The 16897-nt window shown below is 35.8% G+C and overlaps 2 protein-coding genes across 2 annotated transcripts; one reads left to right on the top strand and one right to left on the bottom strand.

The window, feature by feature from the left end:
- Nucleotides 1-3972: 3972 nt before the first annotated feature.
- Nucleotides 3973-4422, bottom strand: LOC142628949 (uncharacterized). Its single transcript, XM_075802970.1, has one exon. The coding sequence runs from the start codon at nucleotides 4420-4422 to the stop codon at nucleotides 3973-3975; it is 450 nt and encodes a 149-aa protein (XP_075659085.1).
- A 3162-nt stretch (nucleotides 4423-7584) lies between these two features.
- Nucleotides 7585-11117, top strand: LOC142629663 (cytochrome P450 78A5-like). Its single transcript, XM_075803693.1, has 2 exons — nucleotides 7585-8609; nucleotides 10408-11117. Exons 1-2 carry the CDS (start codon nucleotides 7668-7670, stop codon nucleotides 11011-11013), a joined length of 1548 nt encoding a protein of 515 aa, XP_075659808.1. The 5' UTR covers nucleotides 7585-7667; the 3' UTR covers nucleotides 11014-11117.
- Nucleotides 11118-16897: the final 5780 nt, after the last annotated feature.

Raw genomic sequence — 16897 nt, 5'->3', positions numbered from 1 at the left:
AGAGAGGACAGTCAGCTTCACCAATCAGACCCCTCTTTGCCAGATTAAGTCTAGTAGGCAGCCCATCTAAGCAAGCCCTCCAAGCAAATATTCTGACCTTGGCAGGAAGCTGGAGTTGCCACACTTGCTTCCATAATCGAGTCCTACTATCTCCGCCTGAGCACTCACCCACCCCAGAATTCTCCACAATAAGAAGAGCAGTATAATATGCACTTTTGACAGAGAAAACTCCTCGTTTGTTTCCTATCCAGATTATACTATCTTTCGGCAAATTATAGCTGAGAGGGATGTTTAGGATGGTTTCAGCCTCAAAAGGAAGGAAATACCTCTTGACCATATCTACTTTCCATTGCCTTGTTTCTTCATCAATTAGTGATGACACCATTGGGAAGTCTCTAATATCTTGTTGGGGGGAGCAAATCTTGTAAGTTGTGGGGGTAGGTAGCCACTTATCTTCCTAGATATGTATCATCTTACCATTGCTAACCCTCCACCTTATACCCCTATTAATAACCTCCAACCTGTTATAAATGCTTCTCCAAGCATAAGAGGGGCTGCATCCAAGTTTTGCACCCAAAATATCACTATAAGGGAAATACTTAGCCTTGTAAATCCTTGCAATCAACGAGTTTGGGTTTGTCAGGATACGCCATGCCTGCTTTGCAAGCATTGCTAGATTGAATGCTTGTAGGTTGCGGAAGCCCATTCCACCTTCTGATTTTGATTTGCACATTTTCCTCTAGCTGATCCAAGCCATTTTAGCTTCTCGATCTCTCTGAACCCACCAGAAATTTCTCTCCATTCTTTCTAGGTCTTCACATAGGCCCTTTAGGAGTTGGAAGCAACTCATAATATATGTAGGGATTGCTTGCGTGACTGCTTTAATCATAATTCCCTTCCCCCTACAGAGAGCACTCTTTCTTTCCACCCGGAAAGTTTTTTGCCAACTTTCTCCTTTATTTCTGTAAAAACCTGATTCTTTGACTTGCCTATTACTGATGGGAGGCCAAGATATTTTCCTTGCCTTAATTCTTGCATTGGTCCTAGTATTTCTAGGACCTCATCTCTTGTTTCAACGAGAGTATTATGGCTAAAGGTCATCGAAGACTCATCCATATTAATTTTTTGCCCCGAACCAACCTTAAAAAGTTCTAGAATTTCAACAAACTTGCTGACCTCTTCCCTTTCAGCCTTACAGAAAAACAGACTGTCATCCGCAAAGAATAAATGCGTGACTCTAGAGCAGCCCCTACAAATGGACACTCCATTGAGAAGATTCCTATTACTTGCATCAGATATAAGAGCGGAGAAGGCTCCATGCATAGCAGAAATAGATAGGATGATAATGGATCGCCTTGTTGAAGCCCCCTAGTCGGAGAGATTCTACCATGGGCTTCCCCATTAATCAACATAGAGTATGTGACTGTTGTTATACATTTCATAACCCATCCAACCCATTTCTCATGAAAACCCAGCCTTTTCATTACTTTCTCAATGAAATTCCATTCTACCCTGTCATAGGTCTTGCTCATGTCAAGCTTAACTGCCATGTAGCCATCCTTACCACTCTTCTTGTGATCCAAGTAGTGCATTAACTCAAAGGCAATAAACGCATTATCTGTGATTAACCTCTCTGACAGAAAGACGCTTTGATTCTCAGATATTATTTGAGGCAACACTGCCTTAAGGTGATCTGCAAGCACTTTGGAGACCAATTTGTATGCTACATTACTGAGGCTGATGGGGCGAAAATCTTTCATCCTGTTGGGCATTTTAACTTTTGGCACCAATGTTATATAAGTATTATTAATGTCAGATAAAGAGGCATTTGAATTTAGCACATTTAATACCATATTAGTAACATCAGACCCAACAATATCCCAATATTTTTGGTAAAAGATAGCAGACATACCATCTGGCCTAGGTGCTTTGGTTGGATGCATTTGCTGAAGTGCTGTTCTGACCTCCTTAGCAGTGAATTCCTTGGTAAGATCACCATTCATTTCCTTGGACACCTTGGCCTGAATTAAGTTTGTCACCTCTTCCAGACGGGACAGGTGTGTGGAGGTATAAATGTCTTCAAAATAACCAGTGACTATTCTAACTATACTCTCCTTACTATCACACCAAACACCTTCATCATCCTACAAACCAACAATTGTATTCTTCATTCTTCGCTTTGAACCACGATGATGAAAATATTTTGTGTTACGATCTCCCTCCCCCAGCCATTGTACTCTTGATCTTTGCTGCCACCATACCTCCTCCTCATCAGCCATTGTACGCTTTTGAAAGGCATTAGAATTAGCAATTAACAGGGGGCAATGGTCAGACGTGGTATTCTCTAACTGTTGGACTCTTACATTTGAGAAATGCTATATTCATCCCGGAGTTGCAAGAGCCCTGTCTAACCTTAGATAGACTCTATCATTTCCTTCCTAATGATTGCACCAAGTTAAATCAAAACCCAAGAAACCCAGGTCCTTAAAACTACACTTGTGAATAATATTTCAAAATGCCTCCATCTAATGTTGGGATCTCGGAGCTCTCCCTAACTTTTCCTCTATTGAGGTAATTTCATTAAAATCGCCAAAACATAACCAAGGCAAATTAAATTGACGATTAAAAGTATCCAGGTACCTCCATAATTCTTTTCTCCGATGTGTCTCCGGATGCCCATAAAAGCCGGTCAGCCTCCATTTGAATCCAGACCCTTCTTCTATTACTTCTGCATCAATGTGGTGCCTTGAATAGCTCTTGATCTCTAAGTTAACTTCCTTCTTCCAGAGCATCGCCAAACCACCTCATTTCCCTTGTCTTTAAACATAGAGACCATTAACAAAACCCAGCTTCACCTTAACCTTTCTCATTCCAACAATCTTCATTTTTGTTTTCGATAAGAAAACCACTTTAGGATCCCAATGCCACACGAGGTTGAGCAGCGCTCCAACTGACCGGGGGTTCTCAAGCCCCTGACTGTTCTAGCCTAATGCCATCATGGCTCTCGGCGATGCTGCTCAGCAGTCACCGCCGTTTCCTTAGTGCCCTTCCCCTACTTTCTCTTCATTTTTCTATTTTCTTCTGCTTCTAAATTTTCTAGCTCTCCCACCCTCTTAACACCACTTCTTTTTTCTTGGCCCATCACAGCTTCATCTTTAACTGAGCCTTTCTCCCTTGCAAGCCTCTTCTAACTTCCTAAGGTCTTAGGTCCCTTATCCTTATTCTTATAGCCCATATCTAAATACCCATCATCTTTATATTCTGAGAAGTCCATAATGGGCTTAATTGGGCTTGTGACCTCCATTTCCTCCAACATGTGTTCTTTTTGAAGGCCCACCACCGAATGGTCCTTTCCTGGTGCGTCACCCTCACTTCCCTTGATTTCAAAATTTAAAACTTTTCTTGTGGCACGTGTGAGTTCAGACTTCTTTGCATTTGGTGGACTTACCACCGAGCTGTCCCATCCACCAGAGTGACAAGTCGCCTGACTTCCTGACTGTCCATCATTACCTACGTCACCCCGTCTGGCTTGCTTCTCTGCCACCCGGACTACATCATCACTTTTACCTCCTTCTCCACTGCCAACCATGGCTTCCTCTACCGCTGTTGGTTGTGCCATTGTCCGTCCCCAATCATTGCTTAACGGATGGTGTACTTCCTTTCTCGACTTCATTCTTTCGGGTCCTCCTTTAGAACTTTCGTTGGCCCTTATCCATTCGCCGTACTGGTATTCCGTCGCTTGCCCTGACTCCGTGGCTTCATAGTGCCTATCATCATGGCCTAATCTTCCACACATGTAACACACTGTTGGGAGCCTTTCATACTTGAAGGTAACCCACGCCTTCTCTCCTTCCCCATTCAGTAAGTATCCTCCTCTACGTAATGGCTTGTTCAAAGGCAATTCCACTCTAACCCTCATGTACTTCACCTGATCTGACTGCCACAATCTCTTATTAGCTTCAAGAAACTTGCCTATCCTATTCCAATATCTCTACCCGTGTCTTCTATCATAAGCTCAAATGGGACTCCCCAGACTTGAACCCAAAATGGTGAGTGAGAGAAGACAATATTCGCGGCTGTTAATCCCTTTCTCCACCTGCATAACAATAGAAGATTGTTATCAAAATTCCGGGGGCCATTCTTCTCAACCCATTCCATTTGGTATTTAGAATTGAACTTGAATTGGATAATGTCATTCCCAACTTCCACGGTCCTCAGATCTGATCCCATCTTCCACACCGATCGTAGAGTGCTCTTTATCGCACGTTGGTTTTGCTGACGATCAGATAGAAGTTTTCCGAACAAGCTTAGATGACACTCTTCCAAACACTTAGCTCTGCTAGAAGCTGAGATTTGAATACCCTCTTCCTCTTCTTTGGTAAGTTGCAAGTTTTGCAGTCCATTCAAAATGGCTTGTTCCATCACTAGAGATTACAATTGACCATATGTAGACACAAAATATGGGAGAAAGATTCAACGCAAAGGCCCACAGTTGCAGAAACTATGGGAGAAAGACACTCCTACTTGAAAGAGACAACAACTCCCTTACACGAGAGAGAGAGAGAGAGAGAGAGAGAGAGAGAGAGAAAACTCCTACAGGGGAGAGACTAGTGATTAAAACCAATAGGAGAGATTTGAAGTTTGTCACCATTGCAACAAGCGCAACATATAAAGGACTATTGGGTTTAGATGTTATATCTTAGGTTTTCTAATTGAATTCAACATGAAGTTGAATCAATACGATCACATGTAAACCATATAGTTAAATTTAATTATCATTAAAAAAAACACGTTTTGTGTTTTATTTATTTTTTTTTAGAGAGTTTCAACCTATGGCGTCCACTCCTGATGATCGCTCTTTATCATCAGACCAAGACACCAATCAGTTTTTGGTGTAGGCAGAGATTGAACCCCAGATCTCTTATACAACCATCAAAGATTTTACCAGTTGAATGTGTTATATTTATTATTGCAAATATATGAATGAATCTAATTAGGTAATCTAAGATATAATACTTAGAGAAACGTGCATAAATTTTAACAAACTTTGAACCCTACATTTAACCCCTTTAGATTTGAAATGAAATTGTTAAAATTTTGTTCAAATTAATAGATTTTATATTTTTGGGCAAAGGCTTTACAATATTGTAATTTGGCCAAATCGCAATTTAGTCTCACAAAATTTTTAATTACTACATTTCACCCTTTAAACATTTGGACTAAAAATGGAATTCTAAACCTTATTTTTGTATTGGTGAGTTACATGCATTTAGTGAGTTTTAAACCTACAATTTCACTCTACATCTCATTAGTATGGAGACTAAAGTACAATTTTTTTTTTTTTTTAAGAAAGAGAATGAAGTACAGGTTGAAGTAACATTAAAACCTCTTGTAAAATTATATGAATGAATCCATCTTTACAGCTTTGTTTGTTACAACTTAAAAATGAAATTAAGATAGTCTATTCTTTTAAACATATCTTTTTTTTTTTCTAGCTAATTCGATAGTCGAGGGAGGGAGATTTGAAATTTTAAACCATACATATCTTATTTGGAAACACCAGGAAATTACAATTGAGCAACAACGCTCTTGGCTTAAATACATGTTGTGTTTTTTTTTTTTTTAAATTATAAATTTTAATGTGATTGAATTAAAACATATGGCATCTGCTTTATGATGATTGTTTTCTATCATCAAGCAAAGACATAAATTGGTTTTTAGTATAGGAGAGATTTGAATTTTGGATCTCTTATTTGATAACGAGAGACTTTACCAGTTGAGTTAACTGGAACCCATTAAATACATTTTTTTAAACCCTTACATTTGTTCAAAAATACAATTTCATCAAATATTAACTTATTTTCACCTTACCAAAATAACTGTTAATTTATTAATAACTTTAAATCACAAATTTTTTACAATTATGATGTAGCAAGTTGTTAATGATAAAAATAGTGTAACCCATGCGTTCAGATATATGAGAATCAATAAAAATTAGTTAACTCAATAGTTATGGAAAATATTGTAAATCAATTAACACTTCTTAGAGACGTCCAAGGTTGAAATACTCACTCCTTCAACAATCAAATTATTATTATTTTTTAAAAATAAATAAAAAAAGAGTAATACTAGTACCATCAAAATTGACACAACTTTGTGTCACAACTCACCACATGACGAGTTGTGATTGGTGAAGGTATGTCAATGTGAAAAGCAAAAAAAAAAAAAAAGGTCCTAGCATTACTCTAAAAAAAAAACTCCTTAACCTTAATAAACAATACCAAGAGTCCGTACACCAAGCTAATGCAGGTGCTGATATGTGCTCGTAATTAGGATTGTGCAAACCTCTACCGGAGCCGACAAGACCAACCGGTGTCAACCTTCTCGCATCGCCACTGCAACCGACCAACGGAGCCGATGCCGGTGATCGGAATGCAAAGGGACATCCGATGCCGGTGCGGTACAGTTATCGGAGTTGCAAATCCCTCACTGATGGGTGCCGAACCGAACCAATATATGTAAATAGTTAATTAGTTTTTCAAACCTTTGGATACGGCGTCATTTTACTAAGTACAAATTTTAATTTTTTTTACTAAACTGTCGTCGTATTGGGTATTATTATAAATAAATAAATAAACACAAAACAACACCGTTAGGTTCTAGTTTTTCTGATTTCCCTAACTATAAAAGATAAATACACTCTATTCTCTCTCATAAGACTTAACTCTTGCTCTCGCCTCTCGTCGGACTGATGCCTCGTGTCTGAGCTCGCATCGGCTCACTGCGGACAGGTGCCTATAGTTACCAGTAAGCCATCTTTGTGTCTTGGGTATCTCGTTATTTTTTTGGTTGTTTGTAGTACAAACTTTACGTGCTGGATTTGTGTTTCTTTGTGAATGTTTGCCTTACATGGGTTTGAGTTTCTTGTTATCTTTGTGTCCTGGGTTTGTGTTTCTTGTTATTTTACATGCTACAAACTTTGTACTCTGTTTTATGAAAAAACACGTTGTTCTTGATTTGTTGATAAGGTGAATAGTAAAGGACTATAGGTGATAAGGTATTAGACTCAGACATTTAAATCCTTAGCATTCCCATTTAAGTGCGGTGAGGGTGACCCACCGACTCTATTTTCTCCACTTTAATTGGAGTTTCTCTATTTTGAAGAGTTTTTTTTTTTTTATATAAAGTTTTTGTTGAACATATATTTTTTTTTTAGGTTGATTAGATTTTTTTTTTTTTTTTTTTAAAAAAAAAAGAATTTTAATGTTTCAAACTGACCAAACTGATTAAACCAAGCCAACCAAATTGCACCGTTATAGGTTGAAAAATCGGTTTTAATTATGAGAAAACCGATTCCTATTCATTCTGTAACAAATTTGAAAAAAAACCGAGCCCATCAAACCGCGCACACTCCAGACAGAAGTTCGTGCTTTTCTCCAATGGGCTTGGACACATGAGGTGCGCGCATACTCTTAAGTCTTTAACCATGGTTAGCAAAATGACCAAAAACTTGAACCAGAATCACTTTCCACATGCTATAAATTCAAGTCACCCACCATGCAATCCTCACACGACAGACGTCTATCTCTAAGACAATATCACTAGCTTTCTAACTTTTCTCAATTACTATTTCCAAATCCCTCTTTCGGTTTTGGAAAAAAAGAGATATGAAGTCCTTAACAATAGCCAACCTCTCTCTTTTATTACTTTGTATTGGAGCCACACACCAAACTCCATGGCCTTTCACTCTCCTATTTCCCTTGTTGTTTCTCTTAGCTATCCTTCTGAACTATTGGCTTGTCCCTGGAGGCTTTGCATGGAGAAATTATAACCAAAACTCTCCCAAACTTAATGGTCCAAGTGGCTGGCCTATACTGGGCACTTTACCTGACCAAATGGGTGCTCTTGCTCATCGCAAACTAGCTGCCATGGCTTCATCATATGGCGCAACTAGGCTCATGGCATTTAGTCTTGGAACCACACGTGCAATCATAAGCAGCCATCCTGATACTGCTAAGGAAATCCTATGTGGGTCTTCCTTTTCAGACCGACCTGTAAAAGTTTCAGCTCGTTTGCTAATGTTTGAGCGTGCCATTGGGTTCGCTCCCTATGATAACTATTGGCGCCATCTTCGTAGACTTGCTGCAAATTACATGTTCTCACCTAGGAGAATTTCGAGCCTAGAGGGACTGAGGCAACGTGTGGCTAATGAAATGTTGGGTGGTGTGTTGAAGGAGATGGAGTTGAGAGGGGCTGTGGAATTGAGAGGCATATTGCAAAAGGGTTCTCTAAGCAACATATTAGAGAGTGTGTTTGGGAGTTGTGTGGAGCTAGAAAGAGAGGAGTTGGGTGATATGGTTAGAGAAGGGTATGATCTTATTGCAAAATACAATTGGGAGGACTATTTTCCATTAAGGTTTTTGGACTTTTCTGGAGTGAAGAGAAGGTGTCATAGATTGGCTGGTCAGGTTAATAGTGTTGTGGGGAAGATGATTAGAGAGAGGAAAAGAGCAGGAGAGTTCAGTAGTGGTAATGATTTGCTTAGTGCTTTGTTGTCTTTGCCTATGGAGGATCAACTAAGTGACACAGACATGGTTGCTGTCTTGTGGGTAAGGACTCTCTTTCTCACCATACACTCTCACACACATACATACACTTGTCACACTCTGGTGAGTGGGTAAGGATATGCACAGGGTTGATGCTATGATATGATATGTCTATGATATGGTACATAAAATAAATAAAAAGATATGTCTTTGATATGTTTGGGCTAAATAATATCTTCACATGTGTTATAATAGGCGATGATGAAGATTGTGTTTAATTTACTGTTTCCTATACTATTCTTATCATTTCTAGCTAATATAAAGTTAAGAATATTTTAGGATTTCTAAAAAAGAAGAAGAATATTTTAGGAAAATCATCAGATGTTTACAGTTAAATTAATAATCCTTTATTGTTTTAAACCAAAACATATAAATTATATGTAAGAAATACACATGCATACATACATACATACATACATATATATATATATAAATAATAATTGAATAAAATATGTATATACACACACATAACTCATAGGAAAATCTGAGTTTGAATATCTTATCATCCAATTATTGAAAAAAAAAAACTCATAGGATGAAGAAATTAATTAGTAATTATCCTCCCTCATAGCAACAAGTTTTAACATGATATGATAATCTAAATCATCATTCTTATATTTTTGAGAAACAAACACATATAAATACAAGAGAAAGAGAGAATGAGGTTTTAACACAAAAACACACTACAAATTCTATTAAAAAATCATATTAATTTATGAAAATTAGTGTACAACTATAATGTTTGTTTTATATGAAGATCTCATATATAAGAATTGAAAAGGATGTTATACATAACGAATTCATAAAAGAAATTTTCTACATATTGTTGTATACTTTTTACTTCCCAAGTATACAATAGCAAAACTTAGTTACATATATATTAAATAGTACTCAATAAGGAATCAAATTCAAAATCTTTGTTTTATTCCTATATGTTGTTCCATCTTTAATTTTGATTGTTCTAAGATTTATTCTCTTTTGGCTTTTATTATATGTTCTCCTCGTGATATTGCTTGGAATTTCCTTCTCAGCTAGGTTGACAGATTTTTTTTGGGGGGTTAAAATTAAAGATATTTGAGATATTTCATATTTATTCCCTAGTTATCTTTTTACAAAAACTTTTTATAGAACCTTAAATCTGTCGATTCATGTAGTCCATATCAATATTGAGCAATGAAAGTAGGCTTTTTAGATTCGGGCACAATGATTATGAGTTTGTGACATGACGCCAATACCACACTGTGAATATGATTGGTATTTGGTAGTGGTAGTTGACTAAAACTATTTCAATCTAGCTATTTGAGGCATATTTAATATTTTGTCGTGGTACACTTCATTAGCTTTTGACTTTTCTCTATGTTATTTTATAGTGTGCGTTATCTCATACTTACACATAAGATTGGCATGTAAGTTGTAATCCAATTCTTCCATTTTGGGGTTTTTCCTTTTCATTTTTGGGTTGAACTATATTTAGCAATAACTGATAAAAAATCTGACATCAAAACTTGGCTTGTTGGTACTGGGTCGTCCTTTTAAGCCTAGCTAGATCATCAACAAATTAAAATAACTAATTTTTTTTTTTGGGGGGATTTACTATATTATAGTGCCTTGTGGATGTGGTATCCACTTTCCACGTTCAACATTCTTTCTCTTGTGACACATATAAACTATATTTTATATTATTTGGGACTGCGAATATTTTTTACATGCAAATAAAGATATTAATTTTTACCCAAAAAAAAAAAAGATATTAGTTTTGTGCACTCTAAAATCTTATACTATATATCTTTTCTTTTTCTAGGAAATGATTTTTCGAGGAACTGATACCGTTGCTATACTTCTGGAGTGGATTATGGCAAGAATGGTTTTGCACCAAGAAATTCAAGCAAAAGCACAGCAAGAAATTGACACGTGCGTTGGAAATCACAGGCACGTGCAAGACTCTGACATACAAAACCTACCTTACCTCCAAGCCATAGTGAAGGAAGTTCTTCGTATGCACCCTCCGGGCCCATTGCTCTCGTGGGCCCGCCTTGCTGTCCATGATGTCCACGTTGGAAAGGTCTTTGTGCCAGCTGGCACAACAGCAATGGTGAACATGTGGGCCATAACCCATGACTCAACTATTTGGAAGGACCCATGGGCCTTCAAGCCCGAAAGGTTTATTGAAGAGGATGTGTCTATTATGGGCTCGGATTTGAGGCTTGCACCATTTGGGTCTGGCCGCAGGGCATGCCCTGGCAAGGCATTAGGTTTAGCCACGGTGCACTTGTGGCTTGGAAGGCTTCTCCACCAATATAGGTGGATTCCGGCACAGCCAGTTGATCTTTCTGAATGCTTGAACCTCTCTCTCGAAATGAAGAAGCCTCTGGCGTGTCGCGTGGTTCGTCGGTGTGTGGGATTATGAGCTCATGAAGCTAGTGAATGTAATTTGAACTTTGTACATTTAAAAAAAAATGGTGTGGTTAAGTATGTAATATGTCCAATATTTGTGTGTCTAAGTTTTTTTTTGTGGGGGAGGGGGGGGGGGGGGAGACTGAACTCAACAACAACAAAAAAAAGTAATGTAAGTTGAGTAGTGTCTCGTGGACATTGTAAGCTATTGTTGAATTACTTAATGAAGTTGCTTGAGTTTATGTACGTAGCATCTGAAAATGGTATACTTCAACTGATTCAATCAAGTTCAGCAAAAAAAAAGACTCAATCAAGCAGGTCTCAACTTGTTTTATTGTCATCTAATTCCATATGATTAGTCCAAAGAAACAAAAAGGTAATCTCAGATATTACATTCCTTTACATAAATTAAAACAAATATTAGATTTCAAATATATTTTCAAAGTCCAACATTTATATCCTGAATTCAAGCACAGTGCTTATTGCTTAAGCTTCAATAGTATTTTCATACAAATTAAGCAGCTTCTAGTGGAATCATTGTTGACATCATACCGCAATTAGAATGGATTTGAAAGGTGCTTTGTTTTGTTTAAATCTTTTAGGAGCAATCAATTCTTTATATCATCCAAAAAGAAACCGAAAGTCATGGTTGTCAAGGAATTAGATTGGGGTTCAAATGTTCTTTGTTTTGTTAATTCTTTCGGGAATAATCTTTTTTTATCAACTAACAAAGGCTATTGGTGTATAGTTTATCCACCAACTCCACATTTAACAGGTGAGGACTGAGGAGGTATCACTTACGCACATCAATGATTTTCCTTTTTTGAAAAAAAATAGTAATAAATTAAGGAATCCAAACTTACAAAATCTATTCACTAAACGAGTGTAACTCATTGGCATAATTGACTGGCGGCTCTACATGTTACTCAGGGCACCCTAAATTGATTTTTTTTTTTTTTTTTGTTAATACCTTAAAATTTTTGAATTTTAAATTAATGTGAGTTGTTGACCACACTTGAAAAAAATCTTGACCACCTTGAAAAAAACTTGAACACCCTAAATATAAATTTGAGCCCATTAAAAATAAAATTTGATCTCTCCAAAATTTTGGTCTGTTGAAGGTTGAACCAAAGAATTTCAAAAAATGCAATTTTTACAACATTTTCACAATAGTTTCACAAATAAATCTTAAGTAGTAAGTTGTTACTGACTTTATTGGTGGACAAAAAAGTGATTTTCTGTAGTAGGTTCAAATTAGAACTAGTAAAAATTGCTCATCTAGGATTTGTTGTAAAAATGTAATGAAAATGTTGGGAACATAACACTTTTCAAAAATTGCCCAAACAAATACAATTTAGCCCAAAAGCCCAAATCAAATGTTTAATTGTGATTTTTAAATTGTGTTCTCAAAAGACACATTTTCAAATGGCTAGTCTATTAGTGTTTATTTTAGTTTTTAGCTGAATTTGCTGGATTTATATGATATATTTTGTACACATGCATATGTATTAAATTAAGTAATGCCTGAATACTTTATTGAATATGATTCATAAAACTGTTGATTGCCTAAATTGAATATATTGAATGAACTTATAGTTTACCCTTTATTATTTTGCACCATGAATAAATTTCTTATAAAGAAGTCACTTGTATTGCAAGATTAATATTCTAAGCAAAACTGTATTGACTTTAATAATTTTCTTTCAGATCATAGGCTATGAGAAATTGTCTCATCTTTTCATCCTAGTAATTAAGTTGAAATAAGAAGAGCATATTTACAAAGAGGTTTTTGTCAACTTCTTGGCCATGATTTACCTAAAAAAGAAATTAATGGAGAATTGTGTTGATTTAATACTAGTTAGTTTAAAGAATACAAAAATTGGTTAGAATAGATCATAAAAAAAGATGATGTATTTTGTTTATATTGTTACTTATTAGGCAAGATGTTCATAATTGGATGGGATATCAATAGTTTAATGATTGTTTGGTTGTATACATTGAAAATGATGCAGTTGATAGAATTGATAACAAAACTATCATACATGAATTTCAAAATATGAAAACTCGTAGAATAAAATTTTAAAGATCCATGTATCTGTGCTTTTTTGTGATATCGATATATTCAATTTTTATTTTATTAAATTTTGTTTAATTTAAGTTTTTTAATGACCACCCTGAGAAAAAATTCTGGAGCCGTTACTGTAATTGATAATCAATGAGTTTTTACATTTTCACCTTCACCTAAACTAATTGAGGATGTTGAAAAAATCAACAGTTGGGATCTTCAGCCGTATGGATGGACGATGGTGATGGATTCATCCAAACCTGCAACAAATCAGAAATAAAGAAAAATGAATACATTGGTGTGATGTTTGCCAAACACCCTCTAATGATTAAGTTAGAATGAGATTCAATTGGAGTATATTGTAAGAGAATTCAACTTGGGAGTAGTTTTTGGGGTGAGAATTGTGTGTACTTTTTGGTGTTGTTCCATTCTAAATTTGTAGCCATCTTTGTCTTTAATGAGCAACAGACCTTTGCATTCATTCTCATTTGTAACAATTGAGATGTTACAAACTGGTGCTTTGATTTGTACAACGTCTTCTTTCCCGTTGCTCCGTCCGTTACTCCTTGGCGTAAATGCTCGCCATGAATGCGTAACGTATCTTGGGTTCGTCCATTATTGAATGACGAAGCCGTTATTTTTTGGACTCATCAGTTGCCCCCTTATCCCTGTCTTCGTCTATGTGACAAGATATGAATAATTTGAAATTTTGTCTCTTTGTTTTCCATGTACTTGTATTTATTGTGAGATGACGTTTTGTCTGCCCCATGACACGTGTAAGGCTGAGATTGCTTCGTTGTACCATGGAGCTGCCTCAGGTTTCTCGCCCAAACTTGACGATTTCGTTATGTTTTAATAACTCTTTTGGTCACGTATTAATGATGATTTCGTATGTGTTAATAATTTTAGTGATCACATATTAATGACGATTTCGTTATGTATTAATAACTTTTTTTGGCCACGTATTAGTGATGATCTCATTATGTATTAATAACTTTTTTGGTTATGTATTAATGACGATTTCATTATGTATTAATGACTTCTTTTGGTCATGTATTAGTGGCGATTTTGTTATGTATTAATAGCTCTTTTGGTCATGATGATTTAGTTATGTATTAATAACTTTTGGCCATGTACTAATGACGATGATATCTACTAAATAATACTGTTCTTCCTGCTTTATTTGCAAATGATAGAAAATCCTAACAAAAAGAGGAAATAATAGAAATGGAAATACACTTAACATGAAAATGAAAATCCTTCTAAGTTTCTTGTCGGTAGTACTTTTCTAAGTACTTTATGCCTTATGGATGAGCATAACTTCATAAGCTCCTTCTATCTGCTACTAACTCGTCTGCTATCATCCTTATTTTACCTGTGAGAGCCTTGGTATTGTCTGCCTCTTGCTCTCGATTCTTTTTGTCTCTCAGCTATTATCTAATGAATCCATATTTTGTACAAACTTCCACAACTTTCTCTAACGAATTGAGGTCTCTATTTGCCTTTTTAAATGTTTGCATTCGTCAGTATGATGTCCATGATCTTGATGAAACTTGTAATACCTACTTATATTTCTGCCTTACACCAGAGCCAAATGGGTTGAGTCCATTTTAAAGACGATTCATCTTTTATTTACATTAACACTTGTTCAATGGGCACTATCAAAGGGCAAAGTTAGTAAAACTTGACTTTTGACTTGGGAGGTTTCTCTTTCCATCGGAAGTCTGCTTCGGGCTTTGCGTTTCCTTATTCTTCTCAAGGTGACGACTTGTTCCTTCATCTCTCTTCCTTTTGCTGGTCATTTCATTTGTGACAACTACATCTTCTGCATTCAAATACTTTTGGGCTTTGTAAAACAACTCTGCTACTGACTTTAGTGGAAGAGGACAATTCTACACCTTAGTGGTGAACGATGAATCTGTGCTTCGGGTCATTCCATCCAAGTTCTCCACGCCTTTTTCTTTCACTATCCTCTTGAGTTCATCTATCTCTTTCCTCATGTTACAGATTTCACCTTCCATCTTAGATGGATCTTCTTTTGAAGCTCCTGTTCTCCTGCTGCTCTAACTATTTGACTCCTCTTCATTATTGTTGGATTCATGTTTGTTTCCTTCCATCCTCCCATGTTGCTCATATTCACTTTGGATCTCAAATGCTTTTTTCAATTTTCCATTATGGCGTATCAATTCAGCTACATTAGCCGTGAAAGCTTGGATTTGTTGTGCAACTTGCTCAAGGTCCATCTTACACTACGGAGATCTCTTTTGTCAATTCAGGAAATTGTATGGCTTTGCAAACGTTTCCCACAGGTGGCGTCAAACTGATGATGCGGAAAATCAATAGTTGAGATATTCGTCCGTGTGGATGGACGATAGTAATGGATTCGTCCAGGGATGAGCCTGCAATAGATTTGAAATAGAGAAAAAGGAATACACCGGTGTGGTGATTGCCAAACACCCTCCGATGATTAAGTTAGAATGAGATTCAATTGAAGTATATTGCAAGAGAATTCAACTTGAGAGTAGTTTTTGGGGTGAGAATTGTGTGTACCTTTTGGTGTTGTTCCTTTTTTACTTTATAGCCATCTTTGTCTTTAATGAGTAACAAATCTTTGTATTCATTCATTTGTGTAACGTCTTCTTTGCCGTTGCTCTGTCCATTTCTCCTCAGCATAAATGCTCGCCATAAATGTGTAGCATGTCTTGGGTTCGTCCATTATTGAATGACGAAGCTATTATTTTTTGGACTCATCACTAATAATTGATTACTCCATGGAAAATCAAGGAAGACAATTTCATATTGAAGATCATTTTGGTTTGGACAAGGGAACAAAATATTTCAATATCGGTGTACCATTTTGGGACTACTGTTATTTATATAATTTATATACATTAATACATGATTTTATTCATTTATGTAAGTATTCATTTATTAATTTTCATGTTTATGAACAAACAATTTAAAATCCACATATTTTGTAAGGATAAATATTATTCTAAGTACATTACCAATATATTAGCTTAAATAACATGTTTTTTTTATTTATTAAAAACTCAATTTTGTAATTTTTTTTTATTATAACGGCTGAAACACCCAAAATATGTTTAATATAAGCCAGTACAACCCAGTATTTTTTCTGGTACATTTTAAAGAAGCATCAGTATCAGTTTAATGGCCGATACAATATATTTAAAAAATTTTCAGTACAGTCAATAACAATACGTACTGATATATTTGTGGAAAATGAACAATGATGAAGACCTTTTTTCCATTTGGACAAGTATTACTGTCTTAGTATTTTTTTTATAATTGCATTTTGAGATAACTTACTTCTATTTGCAAATTGATTCAGGAGATTACATCAAAATCGTTTTCCGAATTGATATGGTAAGAATAAAGTTAGCCTTTAGGAGCAAACAAAAGTAGCACCCGGTAATGATTTTTGCCAGCTAAGTCCCACTACTAAACCCAGTGTTTTATGCTTTAATAAACATGACAAGAGGTGCTGTTTTTTATGTCATTGTGGTTTGGAATTGAAAGTAAACTCCAAGTAAACCTGCCTTTATTTGTTCCTCATTTCAACTTTTGCAATGATATTTCAAGCTATATATAACCCCCATTAAAAACATGTAACCTCATGTCTTTTTCTTTTGCTTTTCTTTTCATAAAGTTGTCTATGCGATTGCTAATTCCTATAACCAAAAGATGATCTATTTTTTCTCGGCTAATCAAAGTGTTTCTTGAAGTTACTTTTCGTACAGATGACAAGAGAGGATTAAAAATCATTTGTTGTCACAACAGATTAACATAGACGCAACACATTTTTTTTTTT

Source organism: Castanea sativa, chromosome 3 (genome assembly GCF_040712315.1).
Source record: "Castanea sativa cultivar Marrone di Chiusa Pesio chromosome 3, ASM4071231v1".
Taxonomy (NCBI): Eukaryota; Viridiplantae; Streptophyta; class Magnoliopsida; order Fagales; family Fagaceae; genus Castanea; species Castanea sativa.
This window is presented reverse-complemented; position numbering and strand designations above follow the sequence as displayed.

Excerpts from the sequence above, each read along its gene's own strand:
- LOC142628949 (XM_075802970.1), bottom strand. The coding sequence starts at position 4,422 with ATGGAACAAGCCATTTTGAATGGACTGCAAAACTTGCAACTTACCAAA.
- LOC142629663 (XM_075803693.1), top strand. The coding sequence starts at position 7,668 with ATGAAGTCCTTAACAATAGCCAACCTCTCTCTTTTATTACTTTGTATT. Across the intron at positions 8,610-10,407 it reads ACATGGTTGCTGTCTTGTGG|GAAATGATTTTTCGAGGAAC; the intron begins GTAAGGACTCTC and ends TTCTTTTTCTAG.